The sequence below is a fragment of the Dipteris shenzhenensis genome, chromosome 26, assembly GCF_047967505.1.
Source record: "Dipteris shenzhenensis isolate YYH24624 ecotype China chromosome 26, Dip_SZ_1.0, whole genome shotgun sequence".
NCBI classification, from domain to species: domain Eukaryota; kingdom Viridiplantae; phylum Streptophyta; class Polypodiopsida; order Gleicheniales; family Dipteridaceae; genus Dipteris; species Dipteris shenzhenensis.
The window spans coordinates 44,755,345-44,780,402 of NC_141621.1; the positions used below are offsets into that span (position 1 = coordinate 44,755,345).

Genomic DNA, 25,058 nt, shown 5'->3' on the forward strand with positions numbered 1-25,058 from the left:
CGAAGGGGGGGGCGGAGGGCCGAGAGGGGGGGAAGGGGGTGGGAGGGGTTGAGAGGAGGGGGGGGTTGGCGGCCGCGGCCGCTAGCTCAGGGGGTGGGGAGGGGGTTGGGCGGGGGTGGGACGGGTGAAGGGGGTGGGAGGGGTTGAGAGGAGGGGGGGGGGGGGAAAGCGGGGTGTGGGGAAGAGGGGGGGAGGGCTGGGGGGTCGCCAAGCAGAATGTGAAGCTAAGCGCAGATGCAGGTGAGCTTCTGGAAGACCCTACTATGTACTGACGCATAGTAGGAAGTCTGATTTATATGACTATTACCAGAGCTATGCTGTTGGATTGATAAGTTAGTTTATGCAGGCTACAAGGAAACCGCATTTAGATGCGGCTAGACGCATACTCAGGTATGTGAAGTCCACATTGCAGTATAGACTATTTTATGAGACTGGCGTTCACATACACTTGCATGGATACACTGATGCTGATTGGGCCGGTAGTATTTCTGATAGACAATCTACTAGTGGATATGTGTTCTCTTTTGGGAGTGCTGCAGTCACTTGGACCAGCAAGAAACAGCCTACAGTTGCCTTGTCGAGCACAGAGGCTGAGTACAGGGGTGCATCAATGGCTGCATGTGAGGTAGCTTGGTTGCATAATCTACTTTGTGATATGCATCAGTCTACAGATGGGGCAGTTGTCATTTATTGTGACAACATGAGCACTATACACTTGGCAAATAACCCAATCTATCATGCTAGAACAAAGCACATTGAGGTGCATTATCACTATGTGTGGGAGAAAGTCTTACTAGGTCTTATTGATCTAGTTTATGTCAGCACAGAGGATCAGGTAGCTGACATATTTACGAAGGCATTGGGCACAGAGAAGCTGTGCAAGTTCAGAGACCTGCGTGGTGTGCAGGAATTGGGATTGAGCTCGAGGGAGAGTGTTGAGATATCGAGCTCCACTCATGATATGCCAGGGTGACCGTTGTGCATTTATGTCATCGACTTGTTAGCTGCAGATGCAGTTGGTACACCACCCATGAATAATAGCTAGATGACAGCTATTTCATGCCTCAGTTAGTATGCCACCTTAGTTAGTTGAGTTTGGTTTGAGACCCACATATAGGGTTCTATTTCTTTGTACTAGAGTTCTTTTGGCAAGTTTCACAACTAAGAAGAGGAAAACTGTTTTCAGCCTCCACCTTTGTGTGTATTCCCCCATTGTGTATGTGAGAAAGCCGCAAGTGAGACTCCTTCCTTCTCTCCCACTATCTTCACAGTGAGGTCTTGCAAACGCCACATCGTTCCTGAGTTTCCATAGGTTGGTGATAACTATCCCCCTCATTATCTGCCAGACTTCATATGCTACCTCATTGAGACTGCCTCGATCGCCTAAGAGCGCTATCTTCCACCGGATCCTGATGTGGACCTGTGCAGACGTGAGCCTTGCCGCCACGTTTGTCCAGACTCTCCTAGAGAAGGCGCATTTCCATAACAAGTGCATGTGAGTTTCCCTACATTGATTGCAAAAGGGGCGATTCGGGGCACCCTAGCGTTCCATTTGGCTAACCTGGCATGCAGAGGAAGCTTCCCTAAGAGAACCCTCCAGAGCATAAAGTTGATCTTGAAAGACGGGGTGGATCTCCAAATCCTCCTGAACCTCATGGCCCAAGTGTCAAGTATGCCCCGAGGTACGTTTCCACTGAGATTGAGCTGCCATCAATGCAAAGTAAACCGACCTTCCCCCATCATCGATTATTGTAGTTCTTTTGAAGGGTTTGCCATTCCTCCAGCGCATCCCTTCGAACCCTGTGTTGTTCCTATAGATTTGGGAAGTAGGCCATTCCGGCTTGATTCTTTGAATAACATCTTCCAGGAACCTCCTCTCACTGTTGATGAGACCAAAGCAATGTGCAATAATGTCGGCTGCGATCCATTTCCTTCCCCCTAGATCCCAGACTTGGATGAAAGTCCTAAGCCCCTTCCGATAAAGCCGCTTTGCCATTCGAGGGTGCGAAGTGACTGGGGCAGGTCTGATATAGGGCCAATCTGTCAGCCATAGGGAGATCTGCCAAGCGAAGCATCTGCAGCAAATAGCTTCGTACCCTTCCAGTAGCATCCATGTGACTTGTTTTTCCAGATCTTTACTAGCCTTGCTAGCAGATTCGACTATGGTATCCTAATGGGGCTATCCGCGAGGATGACATCCTGCTATGGGGTGTTGATTCCCCTAGGCGCATTATGGCATATCAGGTGTCTTGCAATTTTTGCCCATGGCTACTATAATAGCCACTTGGCACAAAGCCCATCATTTTTGCTCTTCATCGCGCCCAGCCCAAGACCACCATTGGCTTTGGCTTCAGTCAGGATTTCCCACTTAATAGCATGCCATCTCTTCTCTCAGATGAAGTTTGTAATCATCTTGTCAACCTTCCTGAGGTTAGTCTTAGTGAAGGGCAGAATCGATAGAATGTGCACCGGCAGTGATTCCATCACGCGCTTGGCTATTGTGATCCTACCAGCCAGCGCAATTGTTTTGCCACGCCATTTGACAATCTTTTATTGTATCTTCTGCAATGCCCATTCGAATTTGCTTTTGAGGGAAACTCCAACTCCAAGAGGGCAGCCTAGGTACCTGATTATCTGTCCCATGGGAACCCAAGTAAACTCGAAGTTTGCTGCCCATTTAGGGGGGCCATCCCACCCTACCCAGAGGGCTATCGTTTTCCCCTGATTAATTCTAGAGTCAGACAAAGCAACAAACTCCCCAAAGACCTTCAAGAACCGGGAGATGTTCAGAGGCCTTTCCCACGTATGCTAGGGCTGGCAAATATGCTACCAGCCCTAGCAATGGCAAGCATAGCAAGGCTTCAGTCCCCGCGATCATCAAAGCTAGCTACAAGCACTGAATCAGCACTGCAGATGATAGCTAATTTGGATCGATGTGAGCTAATGGAGGGAAATTGTACTAAAACAAAATGAAGCCCCATAATGCCCGGGTGGAGAGGAAGAAATTCAGTCTCCACCGGGGCACCTGCAATGCCAAAAAGCTGTCAGCGAAAACATAGGTGCTGAGGTGGGAACGAAGCAAGTTCGAGCAAATTGGAGCAAGATTGGCATAAATGCCATCGCGGGAACAGCCTCTCACCTCATTCCCTGCCAGAAAGCTTGTATTGTCGTCAGCAATAGACTGGGAGCAGAATTGGGAGTTGTGAGGCATCCTCACGCCTCTGATTGAGCCACTCTTCAGATGCATACGATAGTGGAGAAGAAATCACCTATTTTTAATGGTTAGGATGGGTAGGCGCATTTATTTCGGAGATGAGAGAGCCATGGAGCAAGGCATGGGCAGCTGGTGGCTATGGAGAGTTCACAGGAGTCGTTGCCAAATCTCAGCGGACGAGTAATCTTTTTCTTTTCATCCATTTTAATATAATCGCAGCTTTTCGAAAAACAAAAACAAATCTCAGCGGACGTAAGCCATTTTCGGTGCCAAAATCGAAGTGCGGCGGATTTTCGGTGGCTCGCAACGGAAATGGAAAGAACGAGCGCAGCACGTCCAGTGAAAAATATTGTTCGTTGCGAGAAGCCAAGGCCCCACAATTGCATTGATTGCGTTCGGGAGCTCAGATCCGGCCTCCGACATCATGCCCACACCGCCAATCTGACCTTCCAGAATCCAGATCGCCAAACGCGCACTCCTTGTTGTGGTGATCTGAATTTCTGCATCTGTTTGAGTTGTATTGTTTACGTGTGCGTTGCACGTTCGGATATTCTCGGCAGAATTTCCTCCTCCGCCAATCCCATGATCTACATTAGCATTGATGTACAAAATGGCTGTTGCAGCGATGGCGATTCTGTGGCGATTCGTGACTCGTTCACGAGAGGCTTCGAGCTAGACAAAAGACATGTCACACTATGCGAACAAACTGACGCGACGACACGAGGTTACGCCAGGGGACGTGGAAGACACCCAAGGGACGGGACGGATGAATAAACCTCGCTTTAGCCTGTAACGCTTGGTACTCTACTGTTTCGATCAAATGAAACTCCAGCAGTACTGCTTTTCGACAGAAGTTTCATCCTCCGTATACAACGAAATACACGCCATCTCCACTTAAGAGTGCGCACTATACATCCCCTCAGCGTGACGATTCTTTGGAATATCGATCTGAATCATCTGATTCGACTGAACTCGGCGAATTTGGTGAGATAAGCTCGATCCATTCGCGATTGATTGGACTTACACAAACTCGATTCCCCGATCCTTCTCATTATAAAATTTACAAACAAGACGACCGCCGTGGCGACCTACGATTCATCGCCGCTCTTGCGCGGCCATTGAAAGCTACAGGACATTGGCTAAAATGTACAGTGACTAATAAGAACAGCTTGACCATGGTATTTTATTCAAAGTGGGCTTCATTCTAGATAGAAGAAAAATTTAACAAACTGTTGCCAGAACAAGCGTCTTTTTCTTGATACACGCTCCAGACAGGTGCGCCTCACTCGTATTTTCTAATGGAGATGTCGAGGAGTCACCTCCACAAGGCTGGGCTACTACTTGTAAAGTTTGTGTAGAGTCGAGCACTGATATCTACTCAACAGAATTGTTCAACATTTCTGTCTGCGAGATTTCGTCGACCATTTAATATCAAACTGAGACCTTGCATCCAACTGAACTTAGAATTTACAGTAAAACCAGTAAATTGCCGTGAAAGCGGCCTTCCAAACTTGCCCCACTTTCGGCTTCCAAGCTGTTTGGGAAGGAGGAAGACCTCCCGTTGTCGACACCGTTTGTACGTAGGCGTATGGACCAAACATGGGCCTGCCGGCACAGCAGGAAAACATCGCAAGAACGATTAGATTCGTCTCGATACATGCAAAACAATGCAGAATCGAGTCGATACATGATCCATTTTGAAATGGGAAAAGACTTACGTAGTGCCATTGCTGCTGCTTGTCACAACGTTCAAAGACCATGGTAGACTCCCTGGAGCAACCTGAACCGGGGGGCAGGCCTGCTTTCCAACAAGTTCGAAGCCATTGGGATTGAAAACTTGCCAGCAGAAGGATCCACCCATATAATCTGGAACTGACCTGGTGAAATAGGCACCCACCTGAGTGCCTCCGGGAACATCATACATCTTGGCAACGACATTTTTGAGGTTCCACTGCTTTCCGTCATAGATATAACTCAAGACGCCGCTTCCAAAGAAGCCTTGAATTGGTCGGCTGGAGGACACGGCCAAGGTGTTGGGTGTGCTGGGGGGCACCACATCCTGTTTCCAAAAGTGAAATTCAGCTTCGAAGGGAAGCTTGATGAACTTGTTCTCCCACTCACAGTAGCCAACGTCTACCGGTACGCCACCTTTGCTGTTGATCCGCGCAACATAGGAAACCTGAGAAGCTGCCCCCTCGTATTGATGCATGCTCGCCAGGGCTAAGAAATCAGGCAGATCCTGTGGGCTAGCAGGTGGTACTTTTGCAATTTGCTTCGCTGAAATCGAATTGATCAATCATTAGCATTCGGTGAAATCTTGTTGAGGGATGAAGGAACTAAGAGAGACGAGGGGCAAGCAAAGTCGAAGGAATTCCTACCACCGACAGTACTGTTAGAGAATCCGGACTCCGCTTGGTCGCCAGCGCTGTTGAGAAGCGTCCAACTCCCCACATATTTTGGAGCACTCGGGTTTCTAACAAGGACGTAGGTGCCGACAACCGCGTTGGAATTATAAAAGTCTACTAGCGTAGCGTATGCGGACCTGGGAAGCCACTCGCCATCGACGCAGCGATAGAATTGGTGGGCGTTGAGGGTTTTGGTTCGGATGGCGAGGCTGCAAGGCAAAGAAAGAGAAGAGTAAGCGTAGAAAACTCTTGTAAAATCATTTGCATGCACAGGTGAAGATTGGGGACTCGTAAGGAATGGAGCATATTAAAGGATAAAGCGAGCAGATGAAGAAGGAGAAAGGAAAGCAAAAGAGAGAACAATTGAAAGCAGAATTGGGCGGAGGAAGGGCTGAGAAGGGGGTCTAAGGGAAGAGCGATATATCACCTGTTGCCGGGAGGAGGGGAGAAGGAGGAGGAGAGGGAGAGGGAGAGGGAAAGGGAGAAGAAGAGGAGGAGGAGGGAGGGACGTGGGAAGGCCATAAGGGAGGAGAAGTAATCAAGCGAGAGAGTTTGAACTTTGAGGGCAGCTGCGATGAAGAAGAAGAAGATGATGATGCTGCTGCTGCAGCAGCAAAGCTCGAATTTGTGCAGTAGATATTGAACGTTTGGGATATTCACGACAACGTGTACCTAGTAGTTGTAGCCTTAGTGCTCTTCCACTTCCCCCCCTCTATCCATCATACTAGTTTTTCCTCCCTCTCTCTCTCTCTCTCCCCCCCCCCCCCAAACGCTTATTTGTCCCGCCATAGCTTCAACTTCGCTGCGTGCATGTAATGCCAAAGTAGCTCGTTGTTGCTGATTGAAATCTTTCCTTGTAGTTCATGGGTATAGGTAAAGTTGGATACTCTTCTGAGCCGTCACCACTCCCCTCTGGTATCTACAATGTGCACGGAAGGATTCGGATTAGGTGGTAAATGGCCCCGATTTTTAGTCCTTCAAATTGGCCTACCTCTTTAACCTCTAGAGTTCCTCCGCTCTGCGAGGTGTCAGAGGCCCCTTCTCGGCACCTTCCAACCAACATTGGTGGGATGCCATGAAAGACAATGTTTCTGAGCCCTCCCCTGAAAAGCAGGAACCGCCACGACAAGGCCAGAGCACTTGGTCCCTATTCTTCATGGTTTTGCATCATCATCTGCTTGAGAAATAACACTTATTTCATTAATTTTGGACTCATATGTCTACTTTTGGACTATTCCTTAAAATCCTTCCCAAATGAAAACTTTACTTTATGAAACTATCATTCGAGAATCAAAAGTTTACTTTCTGGCACTATCATTTTCACATAATACATTTTAAAATATCTCTCTACAATGTTGTACAAATAATGCAAAAACTACTATTAATCTTAAATTTGTATTTCTTGTTTATAAGAATAAAAAATCCGAGTTATTACTTTAAATCCATGAAAAACCATGCTATTGAGGATTCACAACATTTTAAAAATGTATACATAAGAGACCTGTAAGACTCTTTTTACTTTCAATGCAGAAAACTATAACACTCTTGAATATTCAAGAAATTAAAAGGTTTATATAGACATGAGACATGATGGATGCCTCTTTTGTACTCCAAAAAATAGCAATAGCTATGCTTGCAATTTTACATTATCATGTCATAAGTTTTACAACAAATATTGCTCTGAATGAGCCTTTGTACAAAGGATCTCCTGTGGCCTTTTCAATAATTTAATTTTTCCTTTACAATGAGTTTAGTACAAATGGGCAATCTAAACATTTGCTTGTTTGAATGTCCTTTTCTATCATGATCATAGAAATGAGCGATCCAAACATTTGCTTGTTCAGAATGTCGCTTGGGTGCCATCTTCATTCACTCTCATCTGACTACCATCACCACCTTCACTCTTTCTCGATATTTGAATGGTGTTATCATGGGCATTCTTCATTTGCGCTATCTCCTTCTACTTCCTCCCGGGCAAGCATCTTTATGAACTTTGTAATGTGCGTAATAATTGGTTGCGGTAATTTTATTTTGTCTTCTACATCATACCCCATGTGCTTCTTTGTTTTCTTTGACCTTAATTTCCAGGATACTATGACTATCTCTATGGAAAGTCTTGAAATTGCTTCATGGTTTGGGACCCATTCCTTTTTCAGACAACTACTATACAATGTCTGTTATCTTGGTTCTCCTTCCTACCCCTTGGCTCATACCATACCGTTGTAAATGTTGTAGCTCTCCCCTGGTCATCCATGCTCACGTCAACTACTTTCGCAACCCAAAACTTCACGTTCTCATGTTCATCATCCGATGGTCGAACTGCAACAAAACAATGGACATCTATGTCTATTTGTGGCATAAACTCTCTCTTCTTGGGTCCACAATATGGACGTGGGAGCAACGATTCAAACTCATTTTCAAAGAGACCACATGCTGGACACAAGTCATTACCAACATTTGGCCAAAATAAAGGCCGTTCTGGCTTAATATCATCTTCTCGCATTTTTGCAAGGTCCTTTATCAATTGGTAGGTCTTGCTAATTATAACAGTAGTGTGTTCCTTCTAAGAGGGCTTCCAATCAGGAAATCTCCAAAGTATTTCCTCTTTGTATGCAATAAAAGCTTTTAAGCCTTCTATTTCACCTTTGGATTTCTCACTGAATTCTTTTATAGGAGCCCATGTTGGATGCATTTCTTTGCTCGGGATTAAAGTTACGAGAGAGTAAGGTTCTTCAAGTTCCCATTTTGTATCAAGAGAATAGTGTTGCCATTGCATCACTGGTTTTTCATCCTTTAAGAAAAAGTGAAAATAGTGTGGAGCACTATGACCTATCAGGGCATCACCACCTTTTTGTATGAAAGGTAGAATAAAGCTCTTCCAATCATACATCCTCTCAACCATTGAGCATATTGTTCCTTCCTTACGGCCACCAACTTGCCTCCTACATTTTCTTATTAAGTCATCCATTGTCTTCATGTCCTTGTGTTTTAGTTCTCTTGAAACTGTGCTAAATACCTGATCGATATCCTCATGTGTGTGCCCAACCAACAAAAACCCAACTTCAATCTCATTGAAGATTCTATGAGCGATTCGCATTGAGCAAAATGCAAAGAAGAGTACATTCTTATTCTCTCATTCGCAATTGTCTGTTTGTACTCTCAAAGTTGATGGTAGGCGACCTTTTTTTGCATGCACATTGTGAATTGCCTTCATAACGAATGTTACCACTTGATTGCTATCATGTAGATGCAAGGAATCAATCCATATGTCTGCAAAAAGCTTAAATCCGTGCACTAACACTCCACATAGATGTGTCTTTAAAAAGTATTTGCCTTGTAGCTTAGGTGGAGTGTTAACGAATCGAGGTAATGTTGTTGTATTTTGATCCATATCAAACTCATCTATTCCTGAGAGAACATCACTCATTGATGCACTTTCTATGGAGTTCATAACTCCATAGTCAATGGTGATAGAGTGTCCAGAATGATCTTCAAACTCATCTATTCCTGAGAGACCATCCTCATTGATGCACTTTCAATGGATTTCATAACTCCATCGTCTTGAAACTCCTCTACTCCAGAGAGAACATCACTCATTATACTATCGTGCATGATTTCCATAATTCCATGGTTACTTGGTTTGACTCCACGAACTTTATCAGTATCCATGAAGCCATCCATGCTTGAAAATATATCACTTTTGACATCTTTGCCCAACTTCTCAATGTGCATGAACTCATCCACCCCAGATAAGGCATCACTTGTGAAATATTTTTCTTTCTCGGTACCAATGAACTCATCGACTTCTGATAAGACGTCAGTGCTATAGTTGAGTGCATTGGAATCATCCATCTCTGAAGGAATAGAGCTTGGTACATTGGCATATTCTTTCAATTCTTTGATGTTGTAGTATACATTATGTTTATCATTAAAAACCACATGCCGAGTCTTTCCAATCTTTAAAAATTGCATGGTCCATCTCAAATCCTTACCTACCTCATAGTAGGGACCATCCAATGACATTGAGTTATCATCCATACCATCATCAATAACTTTTTGAATTCTCATCTGCGGAAATGTCCAGTGTTCCACTTGTTCAAATCCCAAGACTTGACCTTCTGCTACATTCTTATTTGCAAATGATAACATTTGTAAAATATCTCCCACTCTAAAATCCAAAGATATGTACTTTGTATTCCTGATGACATGTAATAAATGCTTTGTTGGAAGTATTATAGGGCATAACATCTCCAAGGATTTCCATATCCCCACACTTATGCTTTAGCTCAACATGTGCACTAAGAATCCTTGATATGATAACCGCCACCTTATCTTCGCCAAGTCTTCTAAAGTGAAATAGAATTTGGATCACTTTCATAGATTGTAGCAATTTGCATTCTTTGAAATTTTATTATAGAGAGAGAACTTACAGAGAGAAAAGTGAAGGAAAGACTTTTAGAGAGAGATTATAAGAGAGAGAGTCTTACTGCCTCGGCAGCAAAAGAGAGAGAGAGAGAGAAAGAGAGAGGGAGAGAGAGGAAAGACTTTTAGAGAGAGAGAAAGAGGGAGGAGAGACGTTTAGAGAGAGAGGGTGAGAGGTAAAAGAGAGAGAGAGGGGGGCAGAGAGAGAGAATGGGGAGAGAGAGAGAGAGAGGAGGGAGACACAGCGCGAGGGAGAGAGTGGGGAGGGAGAGGGACACGCTGCAGCACGCAAGAGAGAGAGAGGGGGAGAGGGAGAGGGGGGAGGCACAACTCGAGGGGGGGAGAGAGAGAGGGGGAGAGAGAGAGGGGCATGCTGCCGCTATCACGACAGTGTGCGATAGAGAGAGGGGGGGAGAGAGAGAGTGGGGGGAGAGAGAGAGAGAGGGTGGGGAGGCCGCTGCTGCGAGAGAGAGGGGGGAGAGAGAGAGTGACGGCACGCTGCTATGACAGTATGCGAGAGAGAGAGGGGGGAGAGAGAGAGGGGGGGAGGCCACTGCCGCGAGAGAGAGGGGGGAGAGAGAGAGGGAGGGGAGAGCAGCGACAGCGTGCGAGAGATAGAGGGGGGGAGAGAGAGAGGGGGGGAGGCCACTGCCCGAGAGAGAGGGGGGGAGAGAGAGTGAGGGGCGCGCTGCTGCAGCAGCATGCGAGAGAGAGAGGGGGAGAGAGAGAGGGGGGGAGGCTGTTGACACAAGAGAGAGGGGGGAGGCACAACACGAGGGGGGGGAGAGAGAGAGGGAGAGGGAGAGAGGGGTATGCTACTGCTGCCACAGCAGCACGAGAGACAGAGGGGGGGAGAGAGAGAGAGGGGGGGAGTCTGTTGTCGCAGTAGCACGAGAGAGAGAGGGGGGGAGAGAGTGTGTGAGGGGTGCCGTGAAAGAGAGGGGGGAGAAAGAGTGTGAGGGGCACGCTACCGCAGCAGCGCACGAGAGAGAGGGGGGAGAGAGAGGGGGGGAGGCCGCTATCGCGAGAGAGAGGGGGGGAGAGAGAGAGTGAGGGGCACGCTACCGAGAGATAGTGGGGAGAGAGAGAGAGAGGGAGGGGAGGCCGCTGCCACGACAGCGAGAGAGAGAGAGGGGGGGAGAGAGAGAGCGGGGAGAGAGAGAGAGGGGGGAGGCCACTGCCGAGAGAGAGAGGGGAGGGAGAGAGAGTGTGAGGGGCGCGCTATCGAGAGAGAGTGGGGAGAGAGAGAGAGGGGGGAGGCTGCTGCCGCAGCAATGCGAGAGAGGGGGGGAGAGAGAGAGTGGGGAGAGAGAGAGGGGGGGAGGCCACTGCTACGAGAGAGAGGAGGGGGGAGAGAGAGTGTGAGGGCGCACTGCCGCGGCAGCTCACAAGAGAGAGGGGGAGAGAGAGAGGGGGGTGAGGCCATTGCCGTGAGAGAGAGGGGGGAGAGAGAGAGGAGGGGGAGTCTGTTGCCGCGAGAGAGAGGGGGGAGAGAGAGAGTGAGGGGCGCGCTGCCGAGAGAGAGTGGGATGAGAGAGAGAGGGAGGGAGGCCACTGCCATGATAGCGCAAGAGAGAGAGGGGGGAGAGAGAGAGTGGGGAGAGAGAGAGAGGGGGGGAGGCTGCTGCCATGAGAGAGAGGATGGGGAGAGAGAGTGTGAGGGCACGTTGCCATGGCAGCACGCGAGAGAGAGCGGGGAGAGAAAGAGGGGGGTGAGGTCGCTATCGCGAGAGAGAGGGGGAGAGAGAGAGAGTGAGGGGCGTGCTGCCACGACAGCACGCGAGAGAGAGGGGGGGGAGAGAGAGAGGGGGGGGGAGGCCACTGCCACGAGAGAGGGGGGAGAGAGAGAGTGAGGGGCACAGCATGCGAGAGAGAGAGGGGGGGAGAGAGAGAGGAGGGGAAGGCCGCTCCCACGAGAGAGAGAGGGGAGTGAGAGAGTGAGGGGTGCGCTGCCGCAGTAGTGCACGAGAGAGAGAGAGGGGGGGAGACTGCTGTCGTGAGAGAGAGGGAGGGAGAGAGAGAGTGAGGGATGCGCTACTGCGACAGCGTGCGAGAGAGAGAGTGGGGAGAGAGAGGGGGGAGGTCGCTGCCGCAAGAGAGAGGGGGGAGAGAGAGAGAGTGGAGAGAGAGAGAGAGAGGGGGGGGCCGCTGCCTCGAGAGAGAGGGGGGAGAGAGAGAGTGAGGGGCACACTGCCGCAGCACAACGTGAGAGAGAAAGGGGGGAAGAGAGAGAGTAGGGAGAGAGAGAGAGGGGGGGAGAGAGTGGGGAGCACAAGTAAGAGAGAGAGAGAGAAAAGGAGAGGAGAGAGTGGGAGAGAGAGAGAGAGAGAGAGAGAGAGAGAGAGAGAGAGAGAGGGGAAATGAAGAGGAGGGGAGAGAGTAAATAAAGATGAGAGGAAACGTAGACTAGAGGGAAGAGGAAAGAGAGAGAGAGAAGAGAAAAAGAGAGGGAGAGGAGAGATGAGAGAGAGAGAGAGAAGCGTACTAGAGTGAGAGAGAGAGAGACAAGAAGAAGAGAGAAGCATACTAGTGTGAGAGAGAGAGAAGAAGAAGAGAGGAGATGAGAGAGATTGACGAGAGATGAACGAGAGATGAACGAGAGATGAAAATTTAGAGAGGGAGGGCACAAGAGAAAGTACGATCGAGATAGAAAATCTTACCAATGAGGAGGAGAAATGAGTGGGCGACGATCAAGGAGAGATAAAGGAGAGCTGTTTTGATGGAAGAATTTGGGAGCTATGATCAATGAGGCATATTAGAGGAGATTGGTGTGTGATTTAGTCGAAACTTAAACAAACAAAACTATAAACCTTGGTGTTTGAAAAGAGAAACGTGTGGAAACTTGAATTTCAAATTTCTCGCCTTTTTTAAAACTATGAATCCTTGTGTTTGAAAAGATAAGCATGTGGAAACTTGAAAATTGTGATAAAAGACAAACATGTGGAAACTTGAGAAGTGTGAAAAAACAAACGTGTGCGAAAAGGAAAACTTGTGGAAACTTGAATTATAAATTTTCCTTTGTTTTTGAATTTAAAATGAGTTTCACTTCCATTTTCAATTTACTAGTTTAATTTCTCAATTAAATTTTTTGAAATATAGTTTACAAAAATGCATTTTGTTTTGGAATATAATTTTAATTTTATTATATTTTTTAAAATTTTAAAAGTAGTTTAACTTACATTCGTTATTATTACTTTAATTTATTTTTTTTAGGGAGAATTAATGTATTCTTCTAGATAAATATTAAATTTTTTATTTTAAGTCTTATTTTCTAAATTTTACGTTATTTTTTCATAAACTTTAAGTAAATTGAATTTATTTATATTTCAAATTTTGTGATTTCAAAAATTTGAGTCTTATTTTCTTAATTTTGCTTTATTTTTCCATAAACTTTAAGTTAAATTGAATTTATTTATATTTTAAATTTTGTGATTTCAAACTAATAAGAATTTACTTTGTCAAAGTTTAAACTTCTTATGATTGTGAATTAAGTTAAAATAATTTAAATGAAAAAAGAGTTTGGGGGTTTGGGTTTAAGGTTTGGGGATGAGGGTTTAGGGTTTCAAAGTCAGGGCTTAGGGTTTGGGGTTAAGGATTAGGGGTTTACGATTTAGGGTTTGGGTTTAGGGTTAGTGTTTAGGGCTTTAGTATTTGGGGGTTAGCGTTTAGGGTTTAGGGTTTAGGTTTTGGGATTCAGGGTTTAGGGATTAGGGTTTAGGATTTGGGGGTTAGGGTTTAGGGTTTGGGAGTTTGGGTTTAGGGTTTTGAGGTTTTGGGTTTAGGGTTTAGGGTTTATGGTTTTGAGGTTTGGGTTTAGGGTTTAGAGTTTTGGGGTTAGGTTTTAGGGTTTTAAGGTTTGGGAGTTAGGGTTTAAGGTTTGGGAGTTTAGGGTTTAGGGTTTTGAGATTTGGGTTTAGGGTTTAGGGTTTGAGTTTAGGGTTTAGGGTTTGGAGTCAAATTAAATTTGTAGTTTTTATTATTTAAATTCAAATTTATTAAGATTTTAACTTCTTATTAATGTGAATGTTCAATTCTTATGAGTTGTAAGTAAATTAGTTTTTGAAAATATAAATTTTATCTTTTTCAAACTCGCACCCTGATTGTATTAAAAAGAAGAATGGAAAATAGATTATTTTTTGCATTTAATTCGCAACCTAAGGATATTAAAAAGAACAATGGAAAAGAAATTATTTCTTGCTTTTCTTCGCTTCGACGGTTGGTGTAGTCTAGATTAGCATAGATTAGTTTGTCCTTAGAGGAGAGAACTCCAATAAAACCAATCAAAGCCGTGCTCAAAATTTCCCGACTAGTTCCTAATCGGAGTCAGTCCATTCGTTCACATTCGGTTTCACACTCACAACAACCCTACCATTTAAGCAATGATTAAGGTTTTAAAACTTTCAAGATGATTGAAAGTTGTATCAGTGGACATGACAGATTACAATTGAATCAGTTAAGGGACTAGACATAACATATTATATTTGTACCAGTTGTGGGAGTTGACAGAGCATTTTACACTTATATCAGTTGCGGGAGTTGAGAGAGCATTTTGCACTTATATCTGATAGACTTCAAATTTGTATTCAGAGATCATTGTAAATCCTTATTTTTTTTCACATTTTGGCTCTAACCCTTTTAGGCTATTCCCAAAGCATGAAATTGACACTTATACGATTGGGAAGAATAAAAATTTGAGGTGTATTAATGGGACTCATTGTACTTTTGATTTTTCAAAGTAATTGTAGTTTGTCAAAGTACCTAAAATTTGTGTTGTGCTTTAATATAGGATGGATCTTGAGGCTACAGCATTTGTTAATGGTATGACACTGAAATACAATGGAAGAATTTATGCCCCAAAGGACTTCACAAACTGGACTGTTGTTGACACAACAAAGAAAGCATGGTTCTTTGTATTAAGTAAAGGAAATCTCATTCTAGTGATAACAAAGAGAGAGTTGGAGAAAGATGAATGGGCATTAAATGTATCTTTCTCAAAGAGCAATTTGATTCAAGGGGGCACCTTACTAGGAATAAAAATTGAAAAAGATAGCAGTATAATGATGATTTACACAAAGTCAAGAATGAGCAGTTACAGATCGTTTCTTCTTTCTAAGAAAGATGCAATGCACTTTGTGATGCCACCGCCAAAAGCATCTAGATTTCCTAAATTGGTTCCTGCATTGGAGATCCTCCAACATGTGTGGGAGGAATTTCCCATTGAGGAAGCAAGAAAAATGCAGTCAAAGATTATCCTTGAATACTTTCAGGGTGTCATTGAACAAGGTTCAACTTCATTGGAGGGACCTAAGGTGCAAGAATCCACACATGAGAAAGGAAGTGATGAGATACGCCATGTAGACCTGGTTCATGGTAATACAAATGAGAGAGGAACTAGAGTGGATGAGACAGAACACATTGTAGCATTGGATAAGGGTCTTGTACATGTGGATGCTTACAAGGGATCTACATCTGAGACAGGAATTGAATTGGTGGAGACAGGACATGCATTAGATGATACGAGACATGCACATGCATCTCAGATAGAAATTGAATTGAGTGAGACATGACATGCATCAGAGATAAGATAGGACATGCACACACATCTCTTGTTCATGGTATTACTCACTTAGATGGTGTAACTCATGAAGTTGATGGAATAACAGAACAAGTAAAGCCCTTAAGTATACTTGAAGTTGAGGCAATAGAAGAAGAAGTAGGGCAATCTAAAGCAGTTCACATAGAGCCCCTAAAAAATAAACCTCGACGTCAAATGCAAAAGGCAAGTACTTCACGAGCTATAGTTCCAAGTCCTATAACTCGAAAAAGAGGTCATTCATATACAAAGAAAGGGCAAAGAAGAGAAGAGGAAGAACATGAAGAGGATGCAGAGGGTCTTGAAATGGAGTCTGATCTAGAAGCAGAAATGTTATCAATGAAGAACCTAAATCTTTGCTCAAATGAGGCTGTGACAGATGAGGATCCAGGATATATATGGGGCCAGAAGACTCAAGTTATACATGCTTCAACGGTGGTCAAAGCAAGTGTCTTCACCAACAGCAAGACCTTAGATACTGTCTATGCTGAAAAGATTTTTCAGGCTTTGATTGATGGAAAAAAGTATATGTATATATAATACTTTTTATTTACTTTTTATTTCTTTTTGGGTAGAGATATAAGTACTGGAATAACTATAGGTATAGGGATATGTATATGTATGTGTATACATACATACATTGCTCCATGTGGCCAGTTCATGAATAATCTCCTTAATTATTATATTTCTTTTCAAAACCAGAGAGAGACAGAGACAAAGAGATAGAGAGATTATATTATATATTACTCGAGCAGCACAATTCTCGTATGTACATGAGATCTAGGATGTGAGTTGGGTGCAAGGCTTGCCACTATAAGAGAAGACGCTTGGTGGGATTTGTATTGTCAAATATCATCATCTGTGTAGCGATTTATCAAGGATCTTAGGGAGATATAGAAGATAGATAGAGAGAGAGAGAGAGAGAGAGTGAGAGAGACGGTTTTGCAAATCTGTTAGTATTAGCTTCCTTAAATCTATGGCAGCCCCCTGATCTATTGATTTCCCTGCTAAAGTCACCGGATACGATGACCTCTAATTTGGTACTCTGTCCAAGAGCATTTTGGCCAGTCGTGGGAGATTATAGTCAATCCATCAATTTCTCTCAGCCTATAGATTTGGAGATGCAATTCACTAAGTTCCTCGGAAAACAAGTTCCCTCACTTCAAGAAGGACAGAGTTCAGTGAATGATCCAGAATGACATATAAAGGATGCCAAGAGAAATTTCTTAGCTCATTGCACATTTGAGGCAATAGATGGTCAGCACTATGCCTATGCTTATAATGAGCGCTCTAGAGATGCATACAAGAAAGGAGAAATTACTTATCAAACCTTCACGAGTGTGCCTCAATTTCACTACTATTCTGCATGCATTTGTATCTTCAAGAACGAGAAAAAAAATTTGATTGAGTCGAAAATACTTAATCATGACATTTATGCACTACGAAAAATCACCTCCACTTTAGAGATGTTGCTCAAAGCTAGGACCATATGGAGAACTTTTCATTCTCCTGTGACCACTCTCAAAAGAACTACAATTAAAGTGGAAGCGGATAACCTTGTTGACTTCTACACATGCTTGAGTGCCATTGTACCAAGGGGAAAGCAGGAAAGAGCAGAGGTGATTACAAGCTTTAAGACAGTAAGGGATAGGTATCAAGACTACACAAGCATACTTTTCCATAGTGATGAAGTTTTTCATCAGATCAAAGACGTGTGTCTTGCATGTGAGAAAGGAGATGTCACATATGAGGCTCCATCATTGATTAAAGACAAGGCAAAGAAGATTGAGAAAAAAGAGATGACAGCTTGGATGTGGAGGCCTTTAAGAAACTTACCAGACAAATACGCAAGTCTTGATGTAGAGAAATTAATGTCCAAAGAATGGTTTTTTGGCAAAAAGGATAAAGATCATTGCATGAAAGATTGCATCATCCAACAGGTCAAGCGTGATGCAGTAAAGAGTGCAATTGAATATTTGTTGGTAGAAAAAAAATATTCCAATTAGCCAATGTAAAATTGATCATAGCATTGTGAGGCAGATGGCATCAGCTTTACCGTCAGCTAAACAGAAGGCTTGGGCATATAAATGGGTGAAGGTAGAAGATGATGGATCTGAAATTACTCCTTCTATGAAAGTGACATTCCAGAAAATGTGTATGCATATGCACAAAAAGTCATCAATAAGCACACTCTCAAAAAAGAAAAAACTTTGAACAAGGGATTTTTTTTCATACATGAAATCATTTCACAGTCTGGAAAGAGTGTTGAGTGCAAGGGAGTTTCATTGAATGACTTTTTGTCCGATGACACTGCTTGGGAGAGGCCTCAGCTTTTCTTTGTCTATGAAATATCACCGGATGACATTCGTCAACTCCTTGACAGAATATTACATACCACCATTGGTAGAGTGGGACTATGTAACATAGTCATATTTGCTGATAAAGATGACAAGGAACAAATGTCTGCTACCCTAGAAAAACAATATGGCAATGAGCTTAAGATTTACAATGGCATATACTCAAGAAAAAGGGACAAGAGAGAATGCGGTCTCAAGATACAGAGTCTTGAAACCTTTTTCTTGTGCATGAAGAGCCCTTACGATGATCACTCCTTATAGAACAATACACAAATAACTCTCACCCCATAGCAAGTTATTAATCATTCACACACATGGTATTTAAAATGATCCATTCCACTCATCCTCTCAATCCCATATAATATCTTAGAAAATAGAAATAAGTGAGAGCCACTAGGCTATCACTTGATACTCAAACTCTTATCAAACATAGAAGAAAGCAATACCAATGCCAAATAAAAAATATTAAATTTTGGCATCACATCTTTCCCTCCCTAGCAGATCCTCTCTAGTGACAAAGAGGGTTTGGTGGCCCTCAAGGTGGTTAAGCATAGAAGAAATAAAGGTGATACTCATTAGTGCATCTGTGTATCACCATGCTGTCAACATCCTTAAGCTGATAGGTTCCATTGGTGACATTCATATACATCCTTATGGAGGCGTGTCCAAAAGTAACGAATCTTAGCTTCTATTATGGAGTTAACCCTTGAGGAAATATGCTTTCTTTCACATATTACTGAACATCTTGCAATTCTCGCCTGAGGGGTCCACTAGGGTTTATCGTATGGTACCACGTGAGTGTAAGGGAGGGGGTTATATAAGGGAACCAAGACTAGACAAGGGCTTTATGAATCTTTAGTTCTCCCATTTGGATTCAACAATCATCCAGCTATATTCATAAGCACAATGAATTGAATATTTCACCCTTTTATTACCAAACAACATTCTAGCTTGTCCCATTTGGCTTACTAGATGTATAATGCCCTACCCAGACAACTTTCAAGACCAAACAAGGGCTTTATGAATGCGCAGCTCTCGCATTTGAATTCAAAAATGGTCTAGCTAGCCCTTATGAGGATCTGTAGGGCCATAATGGCTGACTGCTAGCCCTTCAACCGACCCCACTAGCTCGAGTTGTGGGCATCCTTTATGGGGACTTAGGCAGCCCTAGCCTTGGTAAGAAAATGCAACATGTTAAGCCAAAATGTAGTGATGGCGAGTGATGAAAGATACATCATGATTACCCATATCAATGGTAGGATCCACCCAATCCAACTAACCAATATCCTTCAAGATATTATTCAACCCATGTGCCATGCAAGGAGTGAAGGTAAGGTGAGGGTACTTCTATTCCAAAATCCTCCCTACTATTCTATTGGAGTTCTCACCATTAACAAAAAACTAAATAACTTGATATGGCCCCACATGCTCAATGTACTCCATCCAAATGCTATTTTTCTCTCTATTGCTACTCTGCATTGCTACTCTGCATTGTTGGACTTGTCACACGGTATCAAAGCCTAAGGATGGCTAAAAAGACCCCAGATATGGAGAGGAGATTCAGCAAGCTATTCGTGGTGGGAATTAAGAAGGTACGGCCTGCTGTTGAAGCACACAAAAGGATAGCTACTTTGAAGGGTGTTTTCATATCAAAGGGGTAGTTTGAGTGAAGGCAAATTGCTCAAAGGTTGAAGTAAGCCATCCTCTTCAAACCTCTTCAGCCTTCTCTCCTTCCTCCCTTCTGTCTTCCTTCATTGCTCTTCCTCTATCCGATCTTCTCCATCTCTCTTACTTCTATCCCATGGATTTTTTACAAGAATTGGCAGACAACAAGGTGAAGATTCCTATTTTACCCATGCTTCAGATCAATCGACAATTGGATGGGAACAATTATGGCATGTGGTGTGTTATGATGGAGTCAATGTTGTAGTCTTATGACCTAGTAGACTTCATCTTGGTAGGTGTTACAAGGCCATATCCTCTTGATGAAAGTTTGGGTATTCTGGATCAGCAGTAGACGGCTGAGAACGACCGTGTTAATGCAAGGGTCCGATCCTTCATTTTCTTGAACTCTACTCCTCAGATCATTAGACATGTCAAGCACATCTCATTGGCAAAGAGTATCTAGGAGCATTTCACTTCCCTCTATAGCCGTGTCAATGCAAGGGTTCAATCGTTCATTTTCTTGAACTCTACTCCTCAGATCATTAGACATGTCAAGCACATGTCATTGGCAAAGATTATCTAGGAGCATTTCACTTCCCTCTATAGCCGAACCACTCCGATGAAGAGGGTCTCTCTTGATGTTTAGATGAGAATACTAGATCCTGCTAAGTCATCTTCCATGAGAGAACATATCAATAAGCTTAAGGAATTTCAACAGGAGATACTTTAGGCAAAAAAGGATATCTCATTTGAGGATATGCCCATTACTTTATTGTTGTCTCATTTCACTCCCCAGTACTCTGCTTTTTATACTTCCCTTATCATTAGTGGTAGGATGAGTACTCTCACCTAGAAGGAATTAGTGCCTATGGTTATGGATCAAGAGGATCGGTTTCAAAGTTCTCTCCATGGCAGTGGCTCCGATGCTTTGGTAGCCCCGTAGTTAGGTAAGTTTCAAGGACATCGTACCCTTGATACAAGGATTAAAGCTGAGAAGGAGGGCTTAAAGGAAGAAAGGTCATGTAATCACTGCGGCAGTGAAAAAGGTCATTACTAGTGAAAGTGCCCATATTGGGCTAACAAAAAAGGCCTTGGTTCTTCCAAAGGCCCAAGTTCTTCCTCTACCGCTATCACTACACACCTCAGAGTGTGTTTTGACAGTTGTGCATAGTTACCATGGACTGTGGTCTTGTTGTATCATTTCAACAACAAAGTTATGCAAGTGACAGAGATACAAATGTAATTGGCAATGAGTTAAATTATGTTAGAGTATTGGAGCAAATAATAGAAGTCAACTATAGGCTTTTCAAAATTGTTCCAGTCAAAGCACAATGTTTCAAGTGATATAAAGGGGTCCCACTACAACAGTTAGAAGGGAGAAAAATGCTAAGTTCATTCTATTGATTCTACGAAAGTACTTCGGTCATCAGACGAACCCTTTGTGTTTCCTAAGCATTGTCAATAGGCATCCTTAGGTTCTCAAAATCCTCTTAGATGTGTCACTCTATGGACTTTGATGTTGACATTTGAAGTAAGTAATGTGTGTAAAACTAGTTGTTTCAAACTCTTGAAAGACAAAACTACAAGGGAGCCTTTGATGATTTGATGGTGGAACTACAAGGTCTTTGTTGAGATTCAAGTATTCTTGAATATGTTTCTTTCCTTCTTTCATCAAATTAGAGTATTGTTCACACAAAACATCTAATAGATATGAAAACCCCTTATTTAACATAATTTAAACTAGCTTTCCAATGCATATTAATGAGTCACTGCTTCTTTATGTGCTTCAATAAGCAAAAAAGCTTACAAGAATAAAGGATACAAACTAGAGAAATTAGCAAAAGCTGAGAGGCTAGATGTAGTACTTAGACTCATGAGGGTGAGTAAGGAGAGCAACTAGTATGTATCATGTAGGTGGGAGCCCTATAAATGTTCCATCATCCATGTTTAAAAGTTTAGAACTATAAACTATGAATCATGATACCTAAAAAATGTATATAATACATACTCTCTCTCTCTCTCTCTCAACATTCAACAACTTTGAACATAATATACATTCAACAACTTTCAAAAACGTTTTCGTTGTTGTTTTATATGTCAAATGCAGAATTTGGAAAAAACTTCTCTTTCTCTTTTTGACTTCAATTTCCAAAATTTGCAATTCATATTAAGCCCGTGAACACTCAAGTAAAGGATCGACTCAAGGGAGGCGACATGATTTGAGGTTAAAACAATGGAAGTATCCGGCAATCGATCCAGCCACATGTTGTAGACAAGCCGAACCTTGGGAGGAAGTTACCTTCATATAAACGGGGACATGACGTCTCTAACGGTCCAATCTAAAGAGGGATCCACTCTCCACACTGCACAGCATGATTCTTGCACCAATGTTCTCGACTGCAAGCTCCAAATCATCGCCCGCGTCGTCAGCTCCCGTGCAGATGTACCTCGTTGCGAGTTTCCCATGCTTTACCAATCGTACACTCCGGGGGTATATTGATCTCGTGAAGCGTCTGTAATCAGACTCGTGATACGCCGGCCCAAGACACGGCAACGGCAGAAACGAAGACAAATTAGCATCCTTCGTGGCACGTGAGATGCAGCAGCATGTTGGCATGCAATGCCAGCGGCGGCTGATTCTGGCTGCGGCAGCCTTTTTGTTCACGGTTATTTTTCAGGCGGTCTGTGCTTTTGAGGTGAAGATAGAAACGTTTAGAAATTCACAATTTAAAATTGGACTATTGCACAAAATTGCTCCGAATTTGGCATCATCAAGCCATTAACTCCCATCCGCCTTCAACTACACAATGCTCTTGTAGATCTTAAGCTATTCTATGCTGAGTCTCCTCTTAGTGATTGTTGGGGCAAGGATAGAATGCCCAATCAACGTTTCAAAATCCACAATGACATTACGACCAACTTTCCAAGTTTTGCACGTAGTGACCTAATCTCTATCCCTTTCCAACATGTCAGTGTGGGACTTGTGATTTTGATAGTTGGTAAAAAGGGTAAATTTTTATTGAGTAGCTTTAGATATAAGTTCCTCGACAAGCATATCAAACTAGCGAATGAGGTGGTTCCAAAAATTGTTAATTAAAGGAAGTTGATGTCTTTAGATATTCTCAAAACACTCTGTGATTGCATATTTAAGAACCCAACATACTCTTATAGAGAAGCATTCAAAGCACCTCTTACATTTTACACAAGAAGGAAGAAGGGGAAGACCAAAGGACATAAGAAGGGAGAAGTGAAAGACTAAAGGACTCAAGATCCTCCACCTCTACATTAGGGTGAGTCACTAGAGATAACAAAAGAAGGGAGAAGGGGAATACTAAAGAAGTTGAGATCCCCCACCCAGCAAGAACAGGGAAGGAGGTCCTCAAAAACCTCACAAAGACAAGGCATGAGTTCATCAATATGAGCAGCAATAGAGATGTTTGGTGCACACCCACCAACTAGTCCGCAAAGAGGTGTAGAAGTAAGAGGACCAAAGATAAGGTTAAATCCATGGGACAAGAGGGAAAGAATACTCGAAACCACATGCAAGGCTTTTTACAAATGGTGATGATATTGCAAGTCTATACAAACAAGGGGTACTTAATGTTCTTCCCCATCATGCCCATAGACAAAACCATTGAGCTATTTTATTAGTACCCAAATGAACACTTTGTCTCACTGATTGCATAAATTAAAGGGGGTGTCTTTAAAGTTTCAGAATGAGTTCAGCAAGGATGATGCCAGGCTCAAGCTCAACTAAGTCAATCAATGGGTGTTGCGAATCAGTGTATGACTTTGCAACATGAATGAGGGTGCTAACCAACCTATTGGACAATGTGGAAGACGAGATGGCATTATGATCCTAATTGTTGAGTGGTCTCATTGGTAGCACAAAGTTGTGGAAAAAGGAAGATACCTACCCAATGAAGACCTACAACAAATTTTGCCACAAAGAAATAATGATGATGAAAGACACCGACTTTGAGAAAGAGGAAATAAAAAAGATTTTGAAAACAATAGGGACTAGAGGTGCCTAAAAATGGGTGAAGTATGGTGCCATAAGTATAAGATGAATGGCCCTACAATAAATTAGCATAAGTGGGGTAAGCATTGTAACATTTTCAATTGGTCGAGCCACATGACCGAAGAGTGCTAGTTCAACAATTGCAAGAGAACCACAAATGTCTATCAAGACAAAAGGGATTCCAAAGGAGAAAGACCAAACTTGAGTAGTACTAACAGGACATGCTACTTCTATCATAAGGAAGGCCAAGAGAAGATGACGACTGTGGAAGAAAGAACTCAATAAGCTACAAAAGGCATGTAGCCACGATGGTTTTGCATTGATTGTTGGAGGGTTGTTAGCATAATTGGATGCACAAGTGGTCAAAAGTTCACAATGCCAAATTGAAATGAGTCAAAAGAAGGTGAATGTACAATGGATTCATTGGAAGGAAGATAAGAAGATGGTAAAGTAGATCATTCATGCCTTCAAACAAAAAGATCCCTTGATCAAGATAAGGATCTGCCAGGTCTCCCAGCAATGAATGACCAAAGGGAGGTAGGTCAGAGAGCCAAATAAATCTAAAAAACAAATCAAGGATTGAATGTGAAGTAGAAGGCCTAGTAGTGTAGAATAACCAAATATGACATTATTAGGATAAATTATGGGATCTAAACATGATGATTTCCATTGGCCAAGTATTGGAACGTGTTCCCCAATGTGCAAAGTTCTCCCAAGTATTGAAACTCTTCCCCAATGTGAAAATTTCTTCCAAAGCCTAGTAATCAACAGATGACCTACCACAAAACTATTGATTGTGAAGGGAGTGATCATTAATGGATGCTCCAAAGTAAACATTGTTTTTGAGAAATTCTGAGAAAAGTTCAAGCTAAAAACTTGAAACCATTACCATGAAAATTTTGTATGGTGGATCATAGGTTGTGTGGTGATGGGTATGCTCAAGGATATATTCATCAAGGTTAGTGGAGCATACTTCACTGTCATGTTTATCATCATCAGCAAGGATACCCAATGCTATTGGGACAACCATGGATAAAAGTGGAACAGGTACTACCGCAATTTGGGGAGGTCAATGATATGCAATATGCTAATGGTTAGGAGCACAATTTAGAAGCAATGAAAGCTTAAATGCATGGAAAGACATATGTCTTGGACATTGAGGTGAAACTACTCACCTTAGCATCCTGCTGAGTCAAAATGATTAATGAAATGTGAGTAGCCACAAAGATGACATGGAAGATGAAGAGGCCAAGATGGCCTTACCAAAGGGATTCACTAAGGATGATGAGGGACAAAAAGCAGCCTATCGTACATATTGCTTTGTGAACTACCCAATAGTCTAGGATAATGGCATATTGACTCATCCAAATCAATTGCAGTT

General features: G+C 43.0%; 1 protein-coding gene across 2 annotated transcripts; it reads right to left on the minus strand.

Moving 5' to 3' along the window:
- Positions 1-4,356: 4,356 nt before the first annotated feature.
- LOC147885145 (uncharacterized) lies at positions 4,357-6,276 on the minus strand. 2 transcript variants are annotated; one of them, XM_087397800.1, is made up of 5 exons: positions 6,047-6,276; positions 5,593-5,828; positions 5,112-5,491; positions 4,933-5,012; positions 4,357-4,819 (listed from the first exon to the last, which is right to left on the minus strand). In XM_087397800.1, the coding sequence occupies exons 1-5, from the start codon at positions 6,139-6,141 to the stop codon at positions 4,675-4,677; spliced, it is 936 nt and encodes a 311-aa protein (XP_087253926.1). In that variant the 5' UTR covers positions 6,142-6,276; the 3' UTR covers positions 4,357-4,674. The 2 variants fall into 2 exon arrangements, with proteins under 2 accessions (XP_087253926.1, XP_087253925.1); XM_087397799.1 differs by having other exon boundaries at positions 4,358-4,819; positions 4,933-5,491.
- Between the last annotated feature and the right edge of the window lie 18,782 nt (positions 6,277-25,058).

Excerpts from the sequence above, each read along its gene's own strand:
- LOC147885145 (XM_087397799.1), bottom strand. The coding sequence starts at position 6,141 with ATGGCCTTCCCACGTCCCTCCCTCCTCCTCCTCTTCTTCTCCCTTTCC. Across the intron at positions 5,829-6,046 it reads TCCCCTCCTCCCGGCAACAG|CCTCGCCATCCGAACCAAAA; the intron begins GTGATATATCGC and ends TTTGCCTTGCAG. Across the intron at positions 5,492-5,592 it reads CTCTAACAGTACTGTCGGTG|CGAAGCAAATTGCAAAAGTA; the intron begins GTAGGAATTCCT and ends ATTCGATTTCAG.